The 20,905-nt window shown below is 37.1% G+C and overlaps 4 protein-coding genes across 4 annotated transcripts; 2 read left to right on the forward strand and 2 right to left on the reverse strand.

Annotated features, from left to right (window-relative positions):
* The first annotated feature begins 319 nt into the window (after positions 1-319).
* LOC110774385 (uncharacterized) lies at positions 320-2,823 on the forward strand. The gene is made up of 3 exons (XM_088255739.1): positions 320-453; positions 594-920; positions 1,032-2,823. Exons 1-3 carry the CDS (start codon positions 372-374, stop codon positions 2,189-2,191), a joined length of 1,569 nt encoding a protein of 522 aa, XP_088111865.1. The 5' UTR covers positions 320-371; the 3' UTR covers positions 2,192-2,823.
* On the reverse strand, positions 2,546-5,396 carry LOC110774384 (laccase-7-like). The gene is made up of 6 exons (XM_021978914.2): positions 5,215-5,396; positions 4,927-5,078; positions 4,373-4,617; positions 4,164-4,292; positions 3,081-4,028; positions 2,546-2,889 (listed from the first exon to the last, which is right to left on the reverse strand). Exons 1-6 carry the CDS (start codon positions 5,302-5,304, stop codon positions 2,762-2,764), a joined length of 1,692 nt encoding a protein of 563 aa, XP_021834606.2. The 5' UTR covers positions 5,305-5,396; the 3' UTR covers positions 2,546-2,761.
* A 5,318-nt stretch (positions 5,397-10,714) lies between these two features.
* On the reverse strand, positions 10,715-13,746 carry LOC110769810 (laccase-7). Its single transcript, XM_021973851.2, has 6 exons — positions 13,577-13,746; positions 13,102-13,253; positions 12,532-12,776; positions 12,323-12,451; positions 11,240-12,187; positions 10,715-11,048 (listed from the first exon to the last, which is right to left on the reverse strand). The coding sequence occupies exons 1-6, from the start codon at positions 13,664-13,666 to the stop codon at positions 10,921-10,923; spliced, it is 1,692 nt and encodes a 563-aa protein (XP_021829543.2). The 5' UTR covers positions 13,667-13,746; the 3' UTR covers positions 10,715-10,920.
* A 3,104-nt stretch (positions 13,747-16,850) lies between these two features.
* MYB1 (myb domain protein 1) lies at positions 16,851-19,442 on the forward strand. The gene is made up of 2 exons (XM_021973852.2): positions 16,851-17,290; positions 18,067-19,442. Exons 1-2 carry the CDS (start codon positions 16,975-16,977, stop codon positions 18,936-18,938), a joined length of 1,188 nt encoding a protein of 395 aa, XP_021829544.1. The 5' UTR covers positions 16,851-16,974; the 3' UTR covers positions 18,939-19,442.
* Positions 19,443-20,905: the final 1,463 nt, after the last annotated feature.

The following is a 20,905-nucleotide window of genomic DNA, read 5'->3' on the forward strand; positions in this document are numbered from 1 at the left end:
ATAAAGAAAAAGAAAGCTAGATTGTCAAATTTTCGCCTTCTGTAATTTTGGGCCTCAACTCTGTTGTTAATCAGTGCAATCTGTTCTGCAAAGAAACAAGAAACCACACAAATGGAAAATTACAATAACACAAGAAGCAAAGATTAATCTTAGCTAGAGTCCCCAAATATAGAGAGGCCTTAAAATCTGATGGAGCTAAACTACAAACAATTAAGAACCCCATGATATACATGCAAAACCATGTGTGGTTCTAGCTAGCCTTCATATATGTATATATATATTCCTCTCATCACAACCCAAACCAAACCAAACTCTTTTTGTTTTCTCAATTAGTAAAGCAGAGGGTACAGACAAATTAATGCTCAAACCACATGGCTTTCTCAACCAACCTAATTTTCCTCCCTTTTCTTCTCTTCCTCTTCCTCTCTCCCCTGTCCATCCATGCAGCTTTAGGTAACACACACACACACACACATATATATATATATATATATATATATATATATATATATATGTTTATCTTTATAACTGCAGCTTTTGATCGTTAGTTGTGTGGTTAATTGAATTCTTGGTTTTGATTAAATTGTCACCAGGTGAGATTGTATGTGAGCATTTGCCAAATGACGTTTGCGCCTTTTCGGTATCGTCTTCAGGGAAGAGGTGTTTGCTGGAGACAATGTCGAAGCAAGATGGAACCCTAGAATACCAATGCAGGACATCAGGAGTGGTGGTGGAGAAGATGGCTGAATACATAGAAACGGATCAGTGTGTCAAGGCATGTGGTGTTGATAGGAAGTCTCTTGGGATTTCCTCTGATACCCTCCTTGACCCTCACTTCCTCAATAGGCTTTGCTCCCCTGCTTGCTACGAGAAATGCCCCAACGTTGTTGAACTTTACTTCAATATGGCCGAAGGAGAGGGTAAGATTTCACATATCCATTTTTTATTTCACAGATGCATCTACTACGACGTACCTTCAAATTAATAAATATGGAACTAATATAGTTTGTTAAATGTTTTTACAAATGCAGGAGTATTCTTGCCTTATCTCTGTGAGCAAGAACTTTCCAATCCTCACAGAGCCATGAGCGAACTTTCAAGTTCTGGACCTAGTTATGCTTTTTCTTATGGTCCGGATTCAAAAGAATCATCAACGAAATTTCATACTCCTAGTCCGGTTTCAAAAGAACTACCAAAAAAAGTTCAAGACACTTTTACCCATGCTTCCGCCCCTAGTCCGTTTTCAAAAGAGGCATCAAGAAAATTTCATGTGACTTTTGCCCCTAATTCCGCCCATGGTCCAATTTCAAAAGAAATAACAAGAGAATTTCATGATACTTTTGCCCCTGCTTTCGCTCCTGGACGAGCTTCAAAAGAAATAACAAGAAAATTTCATGACACTTTTGCCCCTGCTTTCACCCCTGATTCGTTTTTAAAAGAAACATCGAGAAAAGTTCACGACACTATTGCCCCTACTTTCTCCCCTGGTCCAGTTTCTAAAGAAATGTCAAGAAAGTTTCATGACACTTTTGCCCCTGGTCCAATTTCAAAAGAAATATCAGGAAAATTTCATGACACTTTTGCCCCTGGTCCAGTTTCAAATGAAATAGCAGGAAAATTTCATAACACTTTTGCCCCTGGTCCAGTTTCAAATGAAATATCAGGAAAATTTCATGACACTTTTGCCCCTGGTCCAATTTCAAAAGAAATATCAGGAATGTTTCATGACACTTTTGCCCCTGGTCCGGTTTCAAAAGAAATATCAGGAAAGTTTCATGACACTTTTGCCCCTGGTCCGGTTTCAAAAGAAATATCAGGAAAGTTTCATGACACATTTGCCCCTAGTCCAATTTCAAAAGAAATATCAGGAAAAGTTCATGACACTTTTGCTCCTGGTCCAGTTTCAAAAGAAATATCAAGAAAGTTTCATAAAACTTTTGCCCCAGGTCCAATTTCAAAAGAGATATCAGGAAAATTTCATGACACTTTTGCTCCTGGTCCAGTTTCAAAAGAAATATCAAGAAAGTTTCATAACACTTTCGCTCCTGGTCCGGTTTCAAAAGAAATATCAGGAAAATTTCATGACACTTTTGCCCCTGCTTTTGCCCCTAGTCCGGTTACAAAGAAAATGTCAAGTAAATTTCATGAAGCTTTTCCCCCTAATATGAAATCAAGAAAACTTCATCCCTAATTTTTTTTCTCCCCTGCTTTCACTCATGGTTCTGTTTCCGAAAGGACCATCAAGAAAATTTCATCCTTGTCTTTCCCTTGCTCCCTCTCATAGCCGTGTATATGTTCCGTGTTGTGTGGTTTCTTCAAATAATTTCCTTTCGAGGGTAGGTAGCGAGGAAAATTATTTGTGGGGGAAAAGGTAATTTTTAGTGAGAAATTATTAGCCATATAAACATATATGGAACACTAGGAAATATGGGTTCGTTTTATTTTTGGGGTTGGGGAATGTTGTGGTTACAACATTTCAATTGTACATACAATTCTGTAATAAATTGTACATTTCATAATATTTTGGAATAGACTTGTAACTATATGAGGAATCCTGAATATTGAAAAACATTTATTTATTTTTATTTCACTCATCGAGAGAATGTTGACCAACTTTTACAATATACACATTTTATTACAAGTTATTTGCAATCAAAGAAATACAACTGCTAACCAAACCATGCACGTCAAAATAAAAAATAATAACTTTGTTTGAGAAAACCAAAACCACAGCGTCTAGACGAATATTTGGAAACGACTTCTAACATTGGGGTAGATCCGCCGGTGGTGCAGGCAAAACCCATGGGGTGGGTCCATTTTCAACCTCAAAAACCATCCCCAGACCCCATGGCAAATGCACGTCCAAATGACAGTGCATAAACCACATACCTGTACAATAATTCAAAAGAAAAAAAAAAATCAGAAATTGTTTTGATCGTAAAAATATACAAAGTAAGTGTGAGTTATACTAGTTGATTAAGATAGTGTGTCTGCCCTTTGCACTCAAGATTAATCTCGTTTTGTCCAACAACAAAAAAAGATATAAGAAATCAATTAAGGAAATGTTTTAGAAAATTAACCTGGATTATTTGCTGTAAATCTAATCACGGCCCATCCTCCAACCGGCACACCAATTGTGTTACGAATTTGTGGATTAACGAGATTAAACTTTTTGGGATCGTTGATTGGGTCGTAATTTCCAAACCCTTGAGCCAACACGTGGAAATTGAAACCGTGGAGATGTATCGGATGGTTCTCGATCGCCAAAAATGCCGTGTTCTGAAGCACGATCTCCACCGTAGAATTGAACTTCAACGTTTTGACTTTGGTCGATTTTGGCGCGTAGATGAGCGACAGGTCCAAGCTGATGTTCGAGTCCGTGTAGTCAAACTTGACCAGGGGCTGGTCGGGGAAATCAGTGGTGTAGATCCCACTCACATTGTAAAACTGTGCTTGCATCATAGACAGATTGGTCGGGAGCTGGAACGACTCGTTGTTCATGCTCGCAGACAATCGGTTATTGAATGGACCTTGACACGTGGCATTTACGGGACACAGCTCCAGATTCACTCCTACAGTCACGAACATGTGCTCGTCCACGTTGGTGGGGACCGGGACCCACTGGGGACCGCCAGCGAGTCCGGTGATATTGGTGTTGAACTTGTGGGCCGTTGGCGTGTCGCTGGGATTGGGCAGGGCCGGCATGATCGGTGATGATGACGTGGAGTTCTCGTAGACGATGATGCCTCTTGTGGTGGTGTTATCAAAGTTTATGTTCGCGCTCATATACGGAGTGGCGGCCATGTAGTAAGATCCTGTTTGTTGATTGGCGGTGATGAGAACGTCGGTAGTTTGACCGGGCGCGACGACCACGACATCCGTGATGTAAGGAGTTGTGTAGGCGGCGTCGATTGCGACAACTGTCATGTTGTGATTGGCTATCTTGTAGAAGAGCTGGTTATTGAGCGCAGCGTTGATGATGCGTAGCAGGTAGGTCTTTCCTTTCACCACCTTCACCTGGTATGTCTCTGATAAATTGATACGAGTGTGAATATTCATTATTCAACAGATAAACAAATAAATTTATGCGTATAGTAACACTTGTTCAAATATATGCATGAGCGATTATTCTTAAATAGGATGTGTATATCAGAGTTACGTACGATTTTGAGAGCAGTCATAAAGATCGCCGGGTAGGCCATTGATGGAATAAGCATTAGAATTGTTAGGAGCAATTCCAGTAGCTAGGCCTTCGTTCTCAATGTCAACAACATTACCATTCCACCACTCTCCTGCAATTCCATATATCAAACAGTTTATTAAGAAGATCTAAATTGCGTATGTCATGATATGCATATGGTTTGTTACGTACCCAAGATGATGGGAATTTCCTTATAGGGCTTGGGGAAAGGGAAGGATCGGCCGGCTTTCGGGTGGATGATGAGGGCACCATGGACGGTTGCCCGGAGCCAAGAGACATGAGCATGCCACCAGAGAGTTCCTTCTTGTCCTGTGATATTGAATCTGTAAGTATAGTTGTTTCCAGGAAGTATAGGGCATTGGGTTACATATGCTGGTCCATCAGCCCATGCACTCAGAAGCTGAAAGATTCCATGCCTGCATCAAGCAAGAAAGAAATTATACGTTATAAATAAAACATATAAACCATGGTCAATATGGCAGTAAATTCCCATCTCCAGAAATTTTATTATGTATACTTTATATTAGCTTAAGCAGGTTGGGTTTGACGATATCTCAAAAATAATTTACTATTTAATATAAGTTGTTAAGCTTCATATTGATTCGTTGGAAGAATGGTAGTCTCTCCTTTTCAATCAAGCAAAAAATGATTGACTAATTATACACACACATATATATTATATCAAAGTCAATATAATTTGTGAAAAGATATATATGAATATCTACCAGTGAATACTAATGTTATAGGGTGACTGGTTAAAAACATGGACGACAAGTGTGTCGCCGTCACGTGCTCTGATTGTTGGGCCGGGATAGCTCCCATTTACTACGGTTATCGATTGCTCCTTGCACAGTCGGGTTACAGTCAGATTGTTCACCTGAAAAAACAAAAAAACAAACAAAAAAACAAAAAGAATGTGATGAACTATATTCCAAACATATCACAGGAACATAAAACAGTATAATTTGGTTTGCAATTGTGTAGAGTTGATGTGCTTGTGAGCCAAGGCTTACATTAAAAGAATGCTCAACAATTGCACCAGAGGCTAGTGAGGAAGCCAATAGAGCTAAAGCACATGCTAGCACGAAGGCAAACCGTGCCATGTCGGGAAGAAATGCTACGTATAACAATAGCTCAAGAGGAAATGAGGAAACTATAAGGAAAAACTATAATTTTTTATTGCTCTTGCAATATTTCAATAGGGGGATATGGTGCTGTATATATAGGCATTTTGGAGGTAGCTAGCGGGAGCGGCTAAGTCATATATAATTTCCACAATTGCGTGACAACTTAGGTAATACAAATTCATTGGTTTAGAGCCTTTGGAAATGCAGGCATTGCAGCGCTTTTAGTTTAGCATAGAAAATGACCTTCTCGTTATCCAGCTAACAGTTTTTTTTAAGTCAGAAACTTGGTTCTATCAGCAAACAATCCTTTTGACCCTGCGCCCAAATACAATTTACAGAAGCTGACAAATAGAAAAATGAATTAGATGCTTTGCATTGGTGGAGGAAGTCGATCGGAAAAAAGAGGGCTCCGAGAAAGTTATTTCTTCCTTGCAATGATGCTTTGCATTGATACTGAAAGGCTGTTGTTGTGTTGTGCTGATCAAGTTCTAGTTAACAGCTGGCATATATATATTCGAATTCATTTTTGCATGTGGCATTTGCAGATACCCAGATACAGACGCAGACAATTAATATCAGTTTCTGGAGAGGGAGAGGTCGACGACTTTTTCATAAGCGACAAATATCTTATGTTCATTCCCCGTTTGTTGATTCGCTGCAAGACACCTCTAATTTCTTTGTGGTCACTGGTGGACCCAGAATTTTTTTAGCAAAGGTGCAATATTGACTAAGTATGAAAAATGATTTTTCGGAATAATCATTTTCTCACAAATCAAATAAGAAAACTTGATTTTGTGGGATTTTAGTATGAAGTATATATTGACTTAATGAGCCATCATTTTTTGCCTAAATCGTACTTTGCATTAAAACCGATTTTTCATATTTTGATTTGGTGGGAATTTGATTTTCTAGTATTTTTATTTGAATCCAAATAGGGGGTACTTCCTTATTTACATTGTAAACTTAAGAAAATGGAGTAATATAAAAATAAATGAAAGTAAAAAGATAAAGACATTTACTTAAATGTTAAAAATGGAAATAAGGTAATCTGTACACCAGTTGAGCAAATGGGCAATTTGAAGCACCTAAAAATGGTTTTTCAGACAAGGGTAGGTGCAGCTGCACCTCCTTGCGCCTTAATAGGTCCACCACTATTTATGTCTACACATGTTTGGAACCTTATTTTAATGTCTACGAAACCCTAAACTAGTTGTTTCGTGGGTCGATAGACCAATATGTATATTGGGCAGCTGTTGACTATACAGATCGCTGTTCACATGTCTTGACATTCAACAACATAACTGATATTGATATATACAAGTACAAAAATCAAAATTTTCCTCTTCAAGAAACGTGATCTCATCCGTCGTTGTGACTTGCAATATATAGTAACATGTGAGTATTTATGGTTTGAAATTTAAGCCTCGAAACTACAAGCCGAATCAATATTTTCGTGGTATATGTTAATAATACGGCAAGTATTAGTAATTTATGGCAAAAGACCTTGAATTAGTCTAATAGGTGGAGAAGCCGTAGCCTAAACTTGTTCTATTCATTTGTTGTGAGATAAATAAATTCTCATGGTCAACATGATTATCCTTGTTCCAAATTTTGGCACTTTTTTTCTTCGCAATGACTGTAAGATATAAGTTGATATTCGAGGAAAACTAGCAGCCATGGTCTGCTTCTGTGAGGTTTTGCGCGTATCAACCATGATCATGTTAAACAGTTGACCAAACAGTCAATTAGATCGCCCGTATTCGAATCTGTTCATATTTAAATTAAAGAATTTAGGAGGAAAGTAAAAGCGTATACTATAATAAATGATTCATTAATTACAACATTTGGAAAATAGGAGATTAAACACTTTAAATAATGCTATGGAGATTAGATTTTAGAGAAATTCTTTGGATGTAATAAATGCATATTTATTTGTTATTACTTCACCCTAGTTAGGTCCATTGATTATCAAACATGTTATCCATCTATATATAACACTAAAATTAATAACGCAGCATAATAGGTTGACGATCACATGTAAATATTTTCCACCTATATAATATTATCTCGTTGGATGTAGGTGGTGCATACAAGGGTGGAACCAGGAATTTTTCAACGGGTGGGCTAGCTAAAGTTATTAGCTTAAAATTTAATGATTATTTTTTTTGGTACTTACAATTTCTATAATCTTTCTAGAAATAAAAGTAAACATTAAATCATATAAACCACGCTAGTTCATAGCTTCATAGACTAATTTTCAATAAGTTTTAACATAAACCAAATAGGGTTTAACACCATAGTGGATTGAACGTCTAAGGCTTTTTACCTAGATTGACCTTAGGTTCCTTCATGCATTCATATCATACATGAAAAATTGTTTTATGTAAAAATATTGACTAAGTATGAAAAATGGGTTTTCAGAATAATCATTTTCTCAAGATAATTTTTTGCGGCTTTTATTCTTCACACATCAAATAAAAAAACTTGATTTTATGGGATTTTAGTATGAAGTATATATTGACTTAATGAGCCATTATTTTTAGCCTAAATCGTATTTTGCAATAAAACCGATTTTTCATATTTTGATTTGGTGGGAATTTGATTTTCTAGTATTTTTATTTGAATCCAAATGGGGGGTACTTCCTTATTTACATTGTAAACTTAAGTAAATGGAGTAATATAAAAATAAATAAAAGTAAAATAACAAAGATATTTACTTAAATGTTGAAAATGAAAATAAGGTAATCTTTACACCGCCACTGACTAGGCTAATATTGAAAATAAGTTAAATATATAGGTTTTATATTTTTTTTCTTAAAAAATCACACTAGGCTACAGCCCACTGTAGCCTTTAGTGTGGTTCCGCCCTTGGGTGCATATTATATACATAATGAAGTATGAAAATGTGGTCAAGGAGATAAGCTTTATGGGTCGGCTCTCATGGCAAAGATGGATGTTATAAGGGCAGTTCTGTTTGCTTGTCAACAAGGGGGTTTCTCTCGGGTGGTGGTGGAGTCTGATTCCCAAATTGCCATCAAGATGGTGAAGGGGGAGAGGGCAGTGGATATGGAGGTAGATAGTATTCTCTTCGACATCCAGACTACAATTCGAGAATTCCAAGAAGTAATTTTTATTTTTGCACCTCGCAACTGCAACAAAACTACTCATGAGGTTGCAACTTTTGCGTGTAGGGTAGGTGGTAGTTACTATTGGGACTTTGTACCTCCAGATTGGTTGTTTAATATCTTAGTCGGAGATGCTAATGTTTGTGTTCGCCTTTAATAAAAGTATTTGATTCTTAGAAAAAAAAAGTATGAAAATATGGTCTTTCTAGGATTAATACTTCTTAATTAACAATGTGTTTTTTAAGGTGTTACTTGTTCAACAAAAACACTACAAAGATTGCCAACGTAGTCTAACCAAGTGAAAAATGGCCTTGAGTTGCAGACCAGAGGTTTCAGGTTCGAATTCGTACAGAATCATAGTCGTGTGTATGTGTAAGAAATCCCCCTCTCTATAGTTTAGACTATCACTTGTATTTAGAAAAAATAACACTATAAAGACTGGTCTATACAAAATGGTTTTTTTATTTTTTTTATAGTGATCTATGCAAAATGGTTTGATTATAATATACTGCGCACACACATTATGTCGACACAAATGGGTGCAAGATTTGCCATCAATTGGGCTAATATAGTATATAGGCATGAGTATTACAACATCATCCCAATATTTAATCCTCGGGCTTGGGATGGCCCAGTAATGCTCTGATGCGTACAATCCATATGAGCATCGATTGGATTAGGCCCACACAGCTTGGGGAGACATGATCACATTAAAACACTCCCCCAAAATGAAAGCCAACCACGTGCGAGTGACAACAAGCAAAATTCCCGCCACGCCAGAATGCACGGTTCGCACGTGTTATGCAGTTATCACTGCGGGCCGTGTCTTTTTGAAACGGCGAGAGGATAGTTTCGTCATTCTGCCCAAAAAGTACATTTTTTTCCCTATGAACTCATTTCTCGTTTAATTCATCACTAGGAGAAATTTTTAAATGTTCCAGGTACACCACGTGTCTGGTGTACCATCCAATAAATATAGAACATGTGGAATTATTATCCAACTTACTGCATTTCTTCTTATGACATGTGGCGGACTGCATTGGACATATTCCATATGTCTTCCGTCTATTGGATGGTACACCAACCATGTGGTGTACCGGGAACACTCAAAAATCATTTTTCACTAGCCTCTCTGCACGGGCTTCAGCGCCTGCGAGAGGCTTTTTTAAAGAAAATTTTAAATTTATTTTAGAATTAAAAAATATAATAGGTAATTGTGTTCCATAAAAATAGGATCTATTATCTGATTTTTCTTTTAATTTTAATTTTTCAATATGAAAAAAATGTGAACTTACCATATTATCCTCATTTAATTAATAATTTCAATTCTTAATATTTGCATTAACCAATGGCATTTTCTGGTATTTTGAATGTTTCACCATTCTCTACCTTTTGCTTTATATTTAACTAGCCTCTCCGCACGTGTTTCCGCACCTGTAAGAGGCATTTTTTTAAAAAATTTAAAATTTCTTTTAGAATTAAAAAAGATAATGGGTAGTTGCTTTCCATAAAAATAGGATCCATTATCCAATTTTTCTTTTATTTTTAATTTTTTAAATGTGAAAAAGTGTGAATTTACCATATTATCCTCATTTCATTAATAATTTCAATTCTTAATGTTTGCATTAATCAAGGGCATTTTTTGGTATTTTGAATGTTTCACCATTCTCTACCTTTTGCTTTATATATACTAGCCTCTTTGCACGCGCTTCCGCGATTGCAAGAGGCTTTTTTTATATTTAAAATATTTAAATTTATTTTAGAATTAAAAAAGATAATGGGTATTTGTGTTCCATAAAAATAGAATACATTGTTTTTCTTTTAATTTTAATTTTTTATTTATGAAAAAGTGTGAATTTACCATATTATCCTCATTTAATTAATAATTTCAATTCTTAATATTTGCATTAACCAAGGGCATTTTCTGGTATTTTGAATGTTTCACCATTCTCTACCCTTTGCTTTATATATATAGATAAATTCATCATGTCTGTTTAAAAACCATTCCAATTTTAAGTTTTTATTTTTTATTTTTTGTGTTAGAATATAGAGGAAAATGAAAGTGAGAGTAGGAGTGAGGATGAGATTGAGAGAGAAGATGAGAGGAGAAATTACTCTCATTTTTCTCTATACTCTACTATAAAAAATAAAAAATAAAAACTAAAATTGAAATGGTTATCAAACGGGCCCTCAAATTTTAATTGTGTCTTTTTTCTTCTATGGGTTGTGAAATTACAATATTAAAACACATTATGAGGAATCCTGAATATTGAAAAACATTTATTTATTTTTATTTCACTCATCGAGAGAATGTTGACCAACTTTTACAATACACCTTTTATTACAAGTTATTTGCAATCAAAGAAATACAACTGCTAACCAAACCATGCACGTCAAAATAAAAAATAATAACTTTGTTTGAGAAAACCAAAACCACAGCGTCTAGACGAATATTTGGAAACGACTTCTAACATTGGGGTAGATCCGCCGGTGGTGCAGGCAAAACCCATGGGGTGGGTCCATTTTCAACCTCAAAAACCATCCCCAGACCCCATGGCAAATGCACGTCCAAATGACAGTGCATAAACCACATACCTGTACAATAATTCAAAAGAAAAAAAAAAATCAGAAATTGTTTTGATCGTAAAAATATATAAAGTAAGTGTGAGTTATACTAGTTGATTAAGATAGTGTGTCTGCCCTTTGTACTCAAGATTAATCTCGTTTTGTCCAACAACAAAAAAAGATATAAGAAATCAATTAAGGATATGTTTTAGAAAATTAACCTGGATTATTTGCTGTAAATCTAATCACGGCCCATCCTCCAACCGGCACACCAATTGTGTTACGAATTTGTGGATTAACGAGATTAAACTTTTTGGGATCGTTGATTGGGTCGTAATTTCCAAACCCTTGAGCCAACACGTGGAAATTGAAACCGTGGAGATGTATCGGATGGTTCTCGATCGCCAAAAATGCCGTGTTCTGAAGCACGATCTCCACCGTAGAATTGAACTTCAACGTTTTGACTTTGGTCGATTTTGGCGCGTAGATCAGCGATAGGTCCAAGCTGATGTTCGAGTCCGTGTAGTCAAACTTGACCGCGGGCTGGTCGGGGAAATCAGTGGTGTAGATCCCGCTCACATTGTAAAACTGTGCTTGCATCATAGACAGATTGGTCGGGAGCTGGAACGACTCGTTGCTCATGCTCGCAGACAATCGGTTATTGAATGGACCTTGACACGTGGCATTTACGGGACACAGCTCCAGATTCACTCCTACAGTCACGAACATGTGCTCGTCCACGTTGGTGGGGACCGGGACCCACTGGGGACCGCCAGCGAGTCCGGTGATATTGGTGTTGAACTTGTGGGCCGTTGGCGTGTCGCTGGGATTGGGCAGGGCCGGCATGATCGGTGATGATGACGTGGAGTTCTCGTAGACGATGATGCCTCTTGTGGTGGTGTTATCAAAGTTTATGTTCGCGCTCATATACGGAGTGGCGGCCATGTAGTAAGATCCTGTTTGTTGATTGGCGGTGATGAGAACGTCGGTAGTTTGACCGGGCGCGACGACCACGACATCCGTGATGTAAGGAGTTGTGTAGGCGGCGTCGATTGCGACAACTGTCATGTTGTGATTGGCTATCTTGTAGAAGAGCTGGTTATTGAGCGCAGCGTTGATGATGCGTAGCAGGTAGGTCTTTCCTTTCACCACCTTCACCTGGTATGTCTCTGATAAATTGATACGAGTGTGAATATTCATTATTCAACAGATAAACAAATAAATTTATGCGTATAGTAACACTTGTTCAAATATATGCATGAGCGATTATTCTTAAATAGGATGTGTATATCAGAGTTACGTACGATTTTGAGAGCAGTCATAAAGATCGCCGGGTAGGCCATTGATGGAATAAGCATTAGAATTGTTAGGAGCAATTCCAGTAGCTAGGCCTTCGTTCTCAATGTCAACAACATTACCATTCCACCACTCTCCTGCAATTCCATATATCAAACAGTTTATTAAGAAGATCTAAATTGCGTATGTCATGATATGCATATGGTTTGTTACGTACCCAAGATGATGGGAATTTCCTTATAGGGCTTGGGGAAAGGGAAGGATCGGCCGGCTTTCGGGTGGATGATGAGGGCACCATGGACGGTTGCCCGGAGCCAAGAGACATGAGCATGCCACCAGAGGGTTCCTTCTTGTCCTGTGATATTGAATCTGTAAGTATAATTGTTTCCAGGAAGTATAGGGCATTGGGTTACATATGCTGGTCCATCAGCCCATGCACTCAGAAGCTGAAAGATTCCATGCCTGCATCAAGCAAGAAAGAAATTATACGTTATAAATAAAACATATAAACCATGGTCAATATGGCAGTAAATTCCCATCTCCAGAAATTTTATTATGTATACTTTATATTAGCTTAAGCAGGTGGGTTTGACGATATCTCAAAAATAATTTACTATTTAATATAAGTTGTTAAGCTTCATATTGATTCGTTGGAAGAATGGTAGTCTTTCCTTTTCAATCAAGCAAAAAATGATTGACTAATTATACACACACATATATATATATATATATATATTATATCAAAGTCATATAATTTGTGAAAAGATATATATATATGAATATCTACCAGTGAATAGTAATGTTATAGGGTGACTGGTTAAAAACATGGACGACAAGTGTGTCGCCGTCTCGTGCCCTGATTGCTGGTCCGGGATAGCTCCCATTTACTACGGTTATCGATTGCTCCTTGCACAGTCGAGTTACAGTCAGATTGTTCACCTGAAAAAACGAAAAACAAACAAAAAGAATGTGATGAACTATATTCCAAACATATCACAGGAACACAAAACCGTATATATATAATTTCACTACCAAAAAAAGTGGCAACAGTTACCATTATGTCACCAAATTTGGTGATTGTTGTGGGCGTTACTAAAGGCTTTAGTCACCAAAAAAGTCAAAAAAGATAACTAAAGCATTTAGTAACCTCCACAACAGTCACCAAATGTCACCAAATAATGGTAAGTGTCGCCACTTTTTTTTTGTTGTAGTGTTTGGTGAGCAATTGTGTAGAGTTGATGTGCTTGTGAGCCAAGGCTTACATTAAAAGAATGCTCAACAATTGCACCAGAGGCTAGTGAGGAAGCCAATAGAACTAAAGCACATGCTAGCACGAAGGCAAACCGTGCCATGTCGGGAAGAAATGCTACTTATACCAAGAGCTGAAGAGGAAATGAGAAACTATAAGGAAACTATAATTTTCTATTGCTCTTGCAATATCTCAATAGAGACCTATGGTGCTGTATATATAGGCATTTTGGAGGTAGCTAGCGGGAGCGGCTAAGTCATATAATTTCCACAATTGCGTGACAACTTAGGTAATATAAATTCATTGGTTTAGAGCCTTTGGAAATGCAGGCATTGCAGCGCTTTAGTTTAGCATAGAAAATGACCTTCTCGTTATCCAGCTAACAGTTTTTTTTTAAGTCAGAAACTTGGTTCTGTAAGCAAACAATCCTTTTGACCCTGACAAATAGAAAAATGAATTAGAAGAATAGATTTGGGTTTGAATTATCAATAATGTAAACATGGTAAGACTTCTTCTCAGTTCTTGATGAGGTTTTTAAATGCATATGTTATTTCAAATCCATTGTCTAAGTTCTTTAAACTGAAATTTATTTCTTAATCCATAAACAAAAAAAATATGAAAACATTATTTTAATTAAAATTTCAACATTTAATTTAAACTAAATGGTCAATACTGCTTTCTTGCAATATTGCTTTCTTGCGGTGGTGGAGGAAGGCGATCGGAAAAAAGAGATCTCCTAGAAAGTTCAATATTGCTTCCTTGCGATGATGCGTTGCATTGATACTCAAAGGCTGTTGTTGTGTTGTGCTGATCAAGTTCTAGTTAACAGCTGGCATATATATATTCAAATTCATTTTTGCATGTGGCATTTACAGATACCCAGATACATACGCAGACAATTAATATCCGTTTCTGGAGAGGGAGAGGTCGAGGACTTTTTCATAAGCTGACAAATACCTACCCCATCTGATTCGCTCAAACCACATTCCAAGCATGGACCCATTAAAAGTTAAAACCCTAAAATACAAATGCATTCATTCTGCAAGACACCTCTAATTTCTTCGGATTTGGAACCTTATTTTAATGTCTACGAAACCCTAAACTAGTTGTTTCGTGGGTCGATAGACCAACATGTATATTGGGCAGCTGTTGACTATAGAGAGCGCTGGTCACTTGTCTTGACATTCAATAACATAACTGATATTGAAATATACAGAACAAAAATCAAAATTTTCCTCTTCAAGAAACTTTGATCTCATCCGTTGTGACTTGTAACCCATATCTTGCAATATATAGTATCATGTGAGTTTTTATGGTTTGAAATTTAGGCCTCGAAACTAGAAGCCGAATCAATCATTAAATATGTCATTTTCGTGGTATGTGTTAAGAATACGGCAAGTATTAGTAAGTTATGGCAAAACAAAAACAATCATTTTCAACTTGTATACATGCCATGATGCCATCAGCTTTACAGCTTTACGTGGGTGATAAAAGTCGGTGAAAAATCCACACACGCAAAAGACCTTGAATTAGTCTAATAGGCGGAGAGGCCGTAGCCTAAACTTGTTCTATTCATTTGTTGTGAGATAAATAAATTCTCATGGTCAACATGATTATCCTTGTTCCAAATTTTGGCACTTTTTTTCTTCGCAATGACTGTAAGATTAAGTTGATATTCGAGGAAAACTAGCAGCCATGGTCTGCTTCTGTGAGGTTTTGCGCGTATCAACCATGATCGTGTTAAACAACTGACCAAACGGTCAATTAGATCGTTCTTTATTCGAATCTGTTCATATTTAGATTAAAGAATTTAAGAGGCAAGTACAAGCGTATACTACAATAAATGATTCATTAATTATAACAATTTGGAAAAGTAAAAGCGTATACTACAATAAATTAATAATACAGCATATTAGGGTGACGATCACACGTAAATATCTTCCATGTATATAATATTATCTCGTTGGATGTACATGTCGGCGGTGCATATTATATACATAATCAAGTATGAAAATATGGTCTTTCCAGTATTAATATACTTCTTAATTAACAATGTGTTTTTTAAGGTGTTACTTGTTGAACAAAAACACTATAAAGATTGCCAACGTGGTCTAGCCGAGTGGAAAATGGCATTGATTTGCAGACCAAAGGTCTCAGGTTCGAATTCGTACAACATCATAATCGTGCGTGTGTATAAGAAATCCCCCTCTCTATAGTTTAGACTATCACTTGTACTTTGAAAAAATAACACTGGTCTATATAAAATGGTTTGATTATATACTGCGCACACGCATTATGTCGACACAAATGGGTGCAAGATTTGCCATCAATTGGGCTAATGTAGTATATAGTCATGAGTATTACAACATCATCCCAATATTTAAGCCTAGGGCTTGGGATGGCCCAGTAATGCTCTGATGCCTACAATCCATATGAGCATCGATTGGATTAGGCCCACACAGTTTGGGGAGACATGATCACATAAAACACTCCCACGTGCGAGTGACAGCAAGCAAAATTCCCGCCACTTCAGAATGCACGGTTCGCACGTGTTATGCAGTTATCACTGCGGGCCGTGTCTTTTTGAAACGGCGAGAGGATAGTTCCGTCATTCTGCCCAAAAAGTACGTTTTTTTCCCTCCAAAGATAAATAAAACCATTAACTCATTTTTCTCATTTAATTCATCATGCCCGTTTGAAAACATTTTTATTTTTAATTTTTTGTGTTAGAGTATAGAGGAAAATGAAAGTGAAAATGGGAATAAAGATGAGAGGAGAAATTACTCTCATTTTCCTCTATACTCTCATAAAAAATAAAAATGAAAAATGAAAAATAAAATAGTTATCAAACAGGCCCTCAAATTTTGATTTTGATTTTTCTTCTATTGGTTGTATAATTACTTTTTCAATACGCTTTCAAATCTTTCATTTTTCTCCAGGTAGAAAATATCCTTGGACCACTAAGCATGGCCATTGGCAAGGACATAAATATGTTACCCTATTATTATAAACTATTCAACTCATCAAGTTTTCTCCATCCCGTGATGAGACAACAATGACAGACGCAAAAAAGGAATGTCAAAGATTTAGACGTTACGCATCTTGGAGAGTTGAACCAAATATGTAAAGAAAACTAGGACCACTAGCATAATATTGATTCACAATCCAAAATATAATTTATCATTTGAATTCCCAAAAATTAAAATGAAATTCTGCGGAGGGTGTAAAAGTAAATTTAGCACAGGACACATTGACAACTCGGAAGAAAAAAAACAGAAAATCTTGGGAGCTGTCTTTAGTCGCGTCAAAGTACGGCAGTCTTGCTGTTGCTCTTTCAGTTAAGTTTGGTAAGTAGTCAATCACTCGCAGTCGCAGTGTGCAATTCCAAACACCAACAAACCAAGAGAGAGGATGGAGAGGGAAATGGAGGCAGCCTACGACGCCGCCGCCACCGAATTCGACGCCGAATACGGCGGAGATATCGGTGAAGAGGCGACGCAAGCGGTGGCGGGAGGCGGAGGCGAAAGTCATAGAAAATCGGGCCGAGACAGAGTGAAGGGGCCTTGGTCTCCGGAAGAAGACGCGATACTTAGTCGGTTAGTGAGTAAGTTCGGCGCGAGGAATTGGAGCTTGATCGCCCGAGGAATCGACGGACGATCCGGCAAGTCTTGCCGCCTCCGATGGTGTAATCAGCTCGACCCCTCCGTTAAGCGCAAGCCCTTTACTGGTATATATACTTTGATCTGAACAAAACCCTTCAATTCTTTAGTCAATGTATGTCTTTTTTTTAAAATTTCAAATTGAGGGTTTTGCATCTTTTTTATTTATTTGTGTATTTTGAAAGAAATATATGGTTTTGTTTCAAGTGTTTCTCCTTTGGGGTTTCTGAACGATTTGGTTGTTCTAAGTAAGCAACGTATTTTCCCATTCAATGGGGATTTCTAATGCATAATTTGACCCAATTTTTGCTTTTTGCAATGTAGTAACCTAAGTTGTAGCATACTGCTAACAATCTACTTAAATGTTTTGCATTTGACCAGTAATTTAGGTGTAAATATTAATATGTTTTATTGTTTTTGGTATCCAAGATTTGGAAACTGTCACTGTCCAGTGTCCTTGATACATATGTTTCGAGAATTTGTGTATTCTTTTATTTGGTAGTGAATTTGATGCAATCATTACTGGAATTGGATAATGTAACAGGAGGCAGAGAGAATAAAGTGGGAAGTAAAAACTCTGGTACTGACTGAGTTTTGCTATGGGAAGGTCTAGTTCACATGTTGTTATTGTTAGTCTTTTTCTTACTACATGAAGGAAAGGCACATTTGAGACTGTGAGTTGTTATTTGCATATTTGGTTAGTGGACGTGTTCACTATATGAAATCTGATGGTATATAAATTCTCAATTATATTACTTCCTGCTCTTCTGGCCATTTGTTATGAATTTATGGCTATGCCCTTTTTTTCCTGGAGAACAAGGCTGATAATTGTGAATTCTTTCAGATGAGGAGGATCAGATGATAATTGCAGCTCATGCATTCCACGGAAACAAATGGGCTGCAATTGCGAGGCTTCTACCAGGGAGGACAGATAATGCCATAAAAAACCATTGGAATTCCACACTAAGGCGCCGGTGCATGGACCCTGACAAAATAAAGTTAGAATCTGGTAACACGGTTGAAGATGTGAGCTTAGACAAGACAAAAGCATCATCTGAAGAGACCTTCTCATATGGGGATGTCAATTCATCTAAATCTATGGAAGGAAGAGAAGTCAGTTCTTTAGAGCATATGGATTGTCAATACGAAGACAAGGGGTCAACGGAGGGTCAGTTTAGTCATGAAGTCAAGGAGCAGCCAACTCTTTTTAGACCAGCGGCATGCATCAGTGCTTTTAGTGTGTATAACCATTCAGATAGCCAGGAGACTGGAGTATCATTCCCAAGGCTGATTCCAGTGCAAGGACCTCTGGTTCAAGTATCAAAACTAGATGTAACCATCAGTAAATTGCTTGATGGAGTTTATGGTGAGCGGTCAATACCTGATCAGTGTGGACACGGTTGCTGTTGTACCAATGGTAAGAATGCTCAAAACTCTTTGTTGGGGCCAGAATTTGTAGACTTCTCCGAGTCTCCCTCGTTTCCAAGTTTTGAATTGGCTGCAATCGCCACAGATATAAGTAACCATGCTTGGATTAAAAGTGGTTTGGAGAACAGCAGTGTAAGAGCAATGGGTGATGCAGCTGATAGAACAGTACCCCACGAGTCTCAAGGGCAAATGGGGCATTTTGAGGAGAGCAGAATGAATAATGTTTTCCGTTTTGAAGAGAGAAATGATAGGCTAACGGGAATGAATACCAATGTGCTATCAACCTAAGACTGGTATATAAAATGTTCTACCTACAAGCTAAAGCTGGGGACTCAGGCTGAGGTGACTGCTTAACCAAGCAGGATCACTATTTTGCAAGTATAAAATTTGGTTCCCTGCCCGAGACTTGTCATTACTCATTACTAAAAGAGTCATTGAGAAGGGAAAGATTCATTTTTTTCTGAAGAAACTATTTACCAACCTTTGGCCTGGTTCCTGAATGTTGTACTCATAATAGCTGATGCATAAGTGATAGCCTGCTCTTGGAGGCAAAGTTCTGATATAAGAGCATGAGGCAGGCAGAAATTTGTTTTTCTAGTTGATGCAATGGTGGGAATTCACAGTCCGTATGTTAACGGTTGGAAGGCATGATGCTTTAGAGTGTATGCTTGTACTCATTTGGCCCAACAGTGCTTGAAGCAACTGTTTTCAACTCTACAAAGTTTTTTCCTTGTAGCTGCTGTCAGCTTGAGAAATCTGCTTCAGTATTACTCAACATCATTTTTCTTTCTACCCTCTCTTCCCAATGGAGAATCATGTGCCATGTGTATTTTCCAGCTTTCTAACGTATCAAAAACTAGCTTGCGTTGCGTATATCAACATAAAAAGGAGTTGAAGTCTTTCTGTCAAACTTATGGATATCTACAGCCAAGGATTGAAATATCGGCCGATACACCGATATATCGATATTTTCAATTGTCGACATCGATATTGGGGGGTAAGGCCATATCTTCTCCTATATCGACGATATATCTCTGATAAGTGCGATATCCCCGATATTTTGCCGATATCCCCGATATTTCCCGATACCCATAATAGAACCCAAAAAAAATTTAGAATTTTTGAAGGCAATTGAAGCAAATTAGAACCTAAAAATAGCTAATCCTTGCCCAGAACCTTATACTTTATTCATATGAAGAATTTATGCACAGTCCACTACCCACATCCTCCAATCCATTTGAAGAGGACATGGCGATCAGTTTTGGATCTATGAGCATAGGAACTAGACCTAGTACTAACTCAAATGAATCTTATGATGGCTATGGTTATGTCATGTCTGATTATAATGGAACTAGTTAATTATGAAGCTCAAGATGATGAAACTGATTATGGACCTACTAGTTTGGTTAATCATAACTATCCCATATATAGGAGGACATTAGGGAGCTCAAGAGAGACGTATGTGCACCATGTTCAAACATGGCTTACAAAGTTGTTCCTCATTGTTTCAACCTCATAGGAGCTCTTCATTATGTAGATGGACACTTATCTAATTGTAATCCAATGTTTAAACAAACTAAGGATTTATGCATGGTTTATTCATTCTAATCAACATTTTATTTTCAAACTTTTCATTAACGTACATTACATACCATTTATATTTCATCATATGTATATCTTATTATTAGTAAATTTTGAGTTTTATTAGTTCAATACATTCATTGATAATGTAAATAACATCTATGAAAGTTTTACACCAAAATTATGTGTTTCAATGCCTATATCTATCATTTTTGTTGATTTTTTCCCGATACCTAAAACGATAACGATATATCCCCCGAAATATCCGTAAATTGGAGGCCTGATATTATCTGCACGGCCGATATTTTAATCCTTGTCTACAGCTGACATGGGCTTAGTCAAGTTGGCTATAGCAAATGTGCTCCTCACGCTGCATCTGAGTGTGAATCCCCTTCCACGTAGTTCAGATAAGATTAAAGTATAATATTGTTTGTATCCAAAAACAAAAATCTTATGTATTCCTACAAAAACACAAAATCTCATATGTGAAGTGGGTAAACTATGACATGTCACATGTGATGATGTTTCATATGATCTCTCTTCTTTCTTAATACAACGAATCCAAAACTCTGGTCCTGCCCAAAAATTAAAGGGTGTTTAGGCAGAAGGACTTTAGTTCGAATCCAACTGAACTATTGACTATTGAGGAGCAACAAGAACCCCGAGCCAAAATG

This window comes from Prunus avium, chromosome 6 (assembly GCF_965620075.1).
Source record: "Prunus avium chromosome 6, drPruAviu1.hap1.1, whole genome shotgun sequence".
Classification (NCBI taxonomy): domain Eukaryota; kingdom Viridiplantae; phylum Streptophyta; class Magnoliopsida; order Rosales; family Rosaceae; genus Prunus; species Prunus avium.

Excerpts from the sequence above, each read along its gene's own strand:
- LOC110774385 (XM_088255739.1), top strand. The coding sequence starts at position 372 with ATGGCTTTCTCAACCAACCTAATTTTCCTCCCTTTTCTTCTCTTCCTC. Across the intron at positions 454-593 it reads GTCCATCCATGCAGCTTTAG|GTGAGATTGTATGTGAGCAT; the intron begins GTAACACACACA and ends AATTGTCACCAG. Across the intron at positions 921-1,031 it reads CAATATGGCCGAAGGAGAGG|GAGTATTCTTGCCTTATCTC; the intron begins GTAAGATTTCAC and ends TTACAAATGCAG.
- LOC110774384 (XM_021978914.2), bottom strand. The coding sequence starts at position 5,304 with ATGGCACGGTTTGCCTTCGTGCTAGCATGTGCTTTAGCTCTATTGGCT. Across the intron at positions 4,293-4,372 it reads GGAAATTCCCATCATCTTGG|GAGAGTGGTGGAATGGTAAT; the intron begins GTACGTAACAAA and ends ATGGAATTGCAG. Across the intron at positions 4,029-4,163 it reads TTATGACTGCTCTCAAAATC|AGACATACCAGGTGAAGGTG; the intron begins GTACGTAACTCT and ends TCAATTTATCAG.
- LOC110769810 (XM_021973851.2), bottom strand. The coding sequence starts at position 13,666 with ATGGCACGGTTTGCCTTCGTGCTAGCATGTGCTTTAGTTCTATTGGCT. Across the intron at positions 12,452-12,531 it reads GGAAATTCCCATCATCTTGG|GAGAGTGGTGGAATGGTAAT; the intron begins GTACGTAACAAA and ends ATGGAATTGCAG. Across the intron at positions 11,049-11,239 it reads ATTTACAGCAAATAATCCAG|GTATGTGGTTTATGCACTGT; the intron begins GTTAATTTTCTA and ends ATTATTGTACAG.
- MYB1 (XM_021973852.2), top strand. The coding sequence starts at position 16,975 with ATGGAGAGGGAAATGGAGGCAGCCTACGACGCCGCCGCCACCGAATTC. Across the intron at positions 17,291-18,066 it reads TAAGCGCAAGCCCTTTACTG|ATGAGGAGGATCAGATGATA; the intron begins GTATATATACTT and ends GAATTCTTTCAG.